This window comes from Glycine max, chromosome 5 (genome assembly GCF_000004515.6).
Source record: "Glycine max cultivar Williams 82 chromosome 5, Glycine_max_v4.0, whole genome shotgun sequence".
NCBI lineage: Eukaryota > Viridiplantae > Streptophyta > Magnoliopsida > Fabales > Fabaceae > Glycine > Glycine max.
In genome coordinates this window covers 41,890,262-41,896,261 of record NC_038241.2, presented here as the reverse complement: position 1 = coordinate 41,896,261, position 6,000 = coordinate 41,890,262, and the positions used below count along the sequence as shown (strand labels likewise).

Here is a 6,000-nt window from a genome sequence, read left to right as displayed (position 1 = left end):
GACAAAAAAAAATTCTAATAAAGGATTTGAATAAATAATAATTTAAATAGATAATAATTTTAGTTTCAAGAATACTATTATATATATATATATATATATATATATATATATATATATATATATATATATATATTGTATTTGATAGTTTAATTTTATTTTAAAATTAAAATTCATAAATAAAATAAATGACTGCATAGTAAATAATATATAACCAATGCAGGAATTCAAATACTATATGAGCAAACAATTAAAACTTGGTATCCTCTCTCCTAATTTTTTAATTGTATATCTAAGTCTCTAATTTGAGACTACAAGTTAAATTAGAAAAATTTTATACTAATTGATTTAGGTAAATAATGGTAATTGTCTAAATAAGTAATACAATTTATAAAATAAATAAGAAAAAAAATGAAGTGCATCCCTAGTTTTATATTACAAATAATGATAAAATTGTTTATTATTCTACATTGTATAAAACAATAAGTTTTTAAAAAATTATAAACTTAAATTCATTAAATATACAATAAAAGAATATAATACTTTATATAATGTTTTTATTTTCATTATTATTATTACGTCACCCATTTTATATGTTTTTGTGAGTATAATCTGTCCAAAAATACATTGAATGGAAGGCAATAAATATCCACTTAAAATAATATTTTTTAAGACAAAATAACATTTATTTTATCTTTTCTCTTTTTTATTTATATGGATTCTATATCATTTTGTGTGGATATAATTTGTCTAAAAATATAATTAATGAATGAAAGATAATAATGATCCACTTAAAATAATATTCTCAAAGGTAACATAATTTTTTTATATTTTATTTTCTTAATTAAATAGAAATATATATTTTTTGTGTGAATATAATTTGTTTAAAACATATTGAATGAGAAACCATAATTAATGATCCACTTAAAATAATATTTTTTAAGGTAAAATAATATTACTCCAGTCACCTCTAACATATTATGAAGTATTTCTTTTATTTTGAGAGCTGGGGATAATATCTCTCTGTCAATACATGCATCCAATTACCTTTAACAGAGTGACCTCATAAGTCATTTATTTTATGTCTTTAATGAGTGTTAACTTTAACTCCACTGAAGAATCTTCCACGTCATCCATTTATGAAACCCTTTAAACAGCCATGGCCCCACCTCACTATAGACAAACAAGGAACTGTGGGAGTTACGAAAAGAGGCATTGTTCTCCTACTGCAGAAACCACCATTGCAATTTGCACCCTCATTCTCACGTTACACACACTCTGCTTATATTGTAGAGCAAGCATGGCTTGAAGTTTGAACCCATTTACTGTTTTTCTGATGCAGTTAGTTTCAAATGGGCGGCTTTGATATGGCCATTTGTCACAAAGAAACAGAAGATGACTGATTTACTCTCTGCAAATCCACCAACGTGTCATCCATTGCATGTCCCTGATTTTACGATGGTCCATGCATGATCACAAAATTACAAAATAGAGGTCCCTGATATTTTACCCTTCAGTTTTTTTCTTTTCTTTTTGAGCTATATAAACCCTACCCTATACACTGTAAGCAACCACCAGAAACTCTCACTAGCTTAGTTTCTATATATGCGTTATTTGTCTCTGAGTACTTTTTCTCTCTTGTGCATTACCTTTGTGGTCATGGCAGCCTCCGTGGATCCCCTAGTGGTTGGTCGCGTGATCGGCGATGTGGTAGACATGTTCATTCCTTCAGTCAACATGTCCGTTTACTTTGGGTCGAAGCACGTCACAAATGGCTGTGACATCAAGCCATCCATTGCCATCAGCCCTCCTAAGCTCACCCTCACCGGCAACATGGATAACCTCTACACACTGGTATTCATTCATGTTTCTGTTGAGAGATCTCACATGCATGCATCAAGGTTTTTCTTAATTTTATGCTTTCTCTTTTTCTTTAATGTGCCTACAGGTTATGACTGATCCTGACGCACCTAGCCCCAGTGAACCAAGCATGCGCGAGTGGATACATTGGTTAGTAAATTTGTTTTAGTTCTTCCTATTCTTAGTTTCTAACTCCATATATATAAACTGATATGATCTTGCTGTTTCCACTTATTTTCCAGGATCTTAGTTGACATACCTGGAGGAACAAACCCATTTCGCGGTAGTAAAAGAAATCTTTTGGTCTACTTCATATATGACATTTTTATTTTCTTCTATTTATAAAAGTTTCATGATGTTGCATGCATGAGTACTACTGGGTTCAGTTCTACTTAATTAATTTTTCTTTTCTTCGGGCTAAAACATCATGTTTTTTAATTTTTTGGGCGTCCATCGCACTGACTCTCGATTTCAGAAACATTTTTCTTCACTGGTCATAAAAATCTTAGGCCATTTCTGGCAAAATCAACATGCATGTTCCTACCTAGGCTCCTCGCATGCATGTTTCAGATTTCTTCTGGAAAAAAAAATCACAGAATTTCAGGGCTATGTCACATCTTGTGTGCACACTCTCTTTCTATACATCAAATGGTACTCTCACACCTGTGATCTACCAAAATTTGGATCCAATGTCCACCATCCCCCACGTGTCCTGCTTGTGCCTGCTATGAACACGTGTCACAACAAATATTCCATCTCTAAATTCTCTGAAATAATCGTTAAATAATTGTTAAGTATAGTAAATAAATAAATTCTCAATTATTCTGTCATATTTTCTCTAAAACCATTCTTCAATAAATTAATTTTAGATTTTCTCCGTGCATGCACCAATTTAGATAACATGTGTTAGCTAGGGAATCTCCTTTTATGAGATCATCACACGTGCCCCATAGCTTGCATGTTATCAAATTTCAGAATTCCATCACAAGCAAATGTGTCAAACATGAAGCAATATTTCTCCAACTCCAAAGTAAAAATATTTTGAATTATCACCTTTCTTTGGTCCTGTCATTTCTAAAATATAATCTTCGCATCTAGCATACAGGATATTAGATTAATTTTTCCTACTTTCAACAGTTAACATTGATTTCTTGTAAACAATAATAATTTGATTCATGCGGAACAAAGAAATCTAATAATTAATCAAGTAAATGGTCTTCTTTGCAGGGAAACAAAGAAATCTAGTAATTAATCAAGTAAATTGTCTTCTTTGCAGGAAAAGAGATTGTTTCATATGTGGGACCAAGACCACCTATTGGAATACATCGCTATATCTTTGTGTTGTTTCAACAGAAAGGACCTTTAGGTCTTGTGGAGCAACCACCAACTCGAGCAAGCTTCAACACTCGTTATTTTGCCAGGCAATTGGACTTGGGACTTCCAGTGGCCACTGTCTACTTCAACTCTCAAAAAGAACCTGCTGTTAAGAGGCGCTGAATCTAGCTATATTGTAACCATCAGTGTCTCTCTTGAGATATGCATGGTTGGAATATACTTTTAAGATATCAGAACTATATAAAATCTATGACTAGTGCGTAAATAATGCAGGGAGAGGGTGTGTGTAAAGTAATATAGTTGTCCAAGACATGAGTGGTGCCGACCATTTCCCCGGCTTTGATAACTTTTTTTCTCTATATATATACCTCTCTTTCACTCTATCAAATATATAAAGTTAATCTTTATTAATTGTTGGTGTGCTTCACTGCTTGTGTATATGTATGTGTTTATCCTTCCAATTTATCCTTACTGTTGTGGGTACGTGCAAGTCTGTTTTAATTATAATGATATAAAAATCTAAAATAATTTACTGTTATGAGTCATGCAAGTCTGTTTTAATTATAATGATATAAAAATCTAAAAAAATTGGAGACAAACTTATAAATACAAATATAGGAAGAAACGTAAAAAGTTGAATTTTTAAAAGGATATTTATTATGATTTACAAGAATTGAATCTCATAGCAATAATAATAATAATAACAAGCAAATTAAACTTTTCTCAGTAACTATCATTCTTTACCTGAATTATCAGATTACATGGGAAATTGTATTCATAAATTTGACTGATTGATGATGCAATAGAAATAAAATAAAATAAATTATAAAAATGATTACAGAATGTATTGTTTCATAATATAATCATTTTTTCAAGTAAATATAATTATCTCTTTAAATTTTAAGACTTGCCAAAAAAAATTATAAATAAAATATTTTTTTAATTATCACCAGAAAGAGTATATATACAAAAGTGTTTTCGTGTAAATAATAATATTTATGTAAATTTAATTTTTTTTATGACAGACATGTGTGTGCAAATGAGTTATTCATGAATCATTAATATTAAACTTATAAAGTCTGGCTTTGGTTTAGATGAAAATGGTTGCCTAGAATGATACTCATATCTGGGGTGTTAATTCTAGTAGCTAGTCATGTTTTTAGATGAAAATGGTTTGCCTTGTTAATTTATCAAATGTCTATTAATTCTATATATTCCTTAACATGTATATACATTGAAAATAATCATTCTAAGCAAATCAATCTAGCTTCAAATTCAATACAAAATGTAGGTTTGATAACATTAATTACATATGCACGTCATGCCAGCAGACATTAAATAAATTTTTCGACTAAACTTTCATATATGAAATTATCCTTATTAAATCGTAATGAAACTAGATAGATGAATTGTAAAAGGATGGAACATTTCTCTAATTAATTCAATTGAAATATATTAATCACAAAAACTTGATGTCACACCAGAAGATAAGGATTGTCACAGAGGCACTAAAAAATTATACTTTCCTGTAATCCTGACTAACGTAACAATCATTGATATCATAATACTCACAGGTTTGCAAGATATGCACTCTAAGATGACAATATCATTTGATAATGAATTACTAGCTTTTGTACATTCAAAGCTTTTAGATGCCTAAGAGATTTAAATAAAATCAACATAATTAATTTTTCTTTTAAAATTTTATTTTTTGTAATATTTTTTAAATGAAAAGTGTCAATCCACTGCACAATATATATATATATATATATATATATATATATATATATATATATATATATATATATATATATATATATATATATATATATATATATATATTAAAGTCTTAACTAGTGGATCAAATAATTTGCATAAAGGCCTAGAAGAAGTCACCTGTAATAAGTATTGGTGATTGAGTAGTTTTGAATAATATAACTTCATAGAGGATTTTAAAAATCACCTCATACATTTTCTCCAAAATTACATAAAACATAGAAAAAATATATATTTAGAAACAATCTATTTTAGATTTTTTCCCCTCTTTAAAAGGAGAAGATGGATCAAACAAAATTAAAAAAATCATTTTCATAAAAACATAATAAAAAAACTATTAAAAAAATTTATGAACTAATTTGATTTCTACTTTTTCTTTTTTATTGCAAATTACAAAGGATAATTATATTCACAAGCTCATTCTGTCTCTCTCTTTTTTCTTATTGCATCAATTTTTAAATTTCTTAAATTTTTTTCCTAGTGTGATACGATGGACTTTTTTTTTCTTATTGCATGAATTTTTAAATTTCTTATATCTTTTTTCTAGTGTGATAAGATTGAATTTGTTGTTCTTATGTGGTCTCTATTTCCATTTTTTTTTTATCTTTCCCTACCTTACACTTATTTACCTTGAATTTGGAGTGCAAAATATGACTCAACATGTTTTAATCCCAAAATTCAATATTTAACATAAAAGTAATTTTTAAGTTTAAAAATAATAAAATAATTTTAAAAAACAACTTTTAAATTTATAAGTTTTTACTTTCAACTCATACTTTGAACTTTAAAATAACTTATAATTAAACTAAAAATAAAAAAAGCATGTAAAGGCTATTTTATACTACATTATGTATTAGAGAAAATAGAATGGTCACATTGGAACATAATGGATTATCTAAATGAACTACTAAGAACAATCAAGGGTGGAAGGATGATAATACCTATTATGTAAAAAGATAAAATAATAATAACAACCTATGTATATTTTTTTTCTCTCAACTTGTTTCTCTCTCATTTTTCAAACAAGTGAAA

At 28.2% G+C, this 6,000-nt stretch overlaps 1 protein-coding gene across 1 annotated transcript; it reads left to right on the top strand.

Annotated features, from left to right (window-relative positions):
- The first annotated feature begins 1,566 nt into the window (after nucleotides 1-1,566).
- MFT (phosphatidyl ethanolamine-binding family protein MFT) lies at nucleotides 1,567-3,601 on the top strand. The gene is made up of 4 exons (NM_001249965.3): nucleotides 1,567-1,851; nucleotides 1,946-2,007; nucleotides 2,100-2,140; nucleotides 3,134-3,601. The coding sequence occupies exons 1-4, from the start codon at nucleotides 1,603-1,605 to the stop codon at nucleotides 3,352-3,354; spliced, it is 573 nt and encodes a 190-aa protein (NP_001236894.2). The 5' UTR covers nucleotides 1,567-1,602; the 3' UTR covers nucleotides 3,355-3,601.
- Nucleotides 3,602-6,000: the final 2,399 nt, after the last annotated feature.

Coding starts and splice junctions, on each gene's coding strand:
- MFT (NM_001249965.3), top strand. CDS start 1,603: ATGCGTTATTTGTCTCTGAGTACTTTTTCTCTCTTGTGCATTACCTTT. Junction 1,852..1,945: donor TGGATAACCTCTACACACTG/GTATTCATTCAT, acceptor ATGTGCCTACAG/GTTATGACTGATCCTGACGC. Junction 2,141..3,133: donor AGGAACAAACCCATTTCGCG/GTAGTAAAAGAA, acceptor TCTTCTTTGCAG/GAAAAGAGATTGTTTCATAT.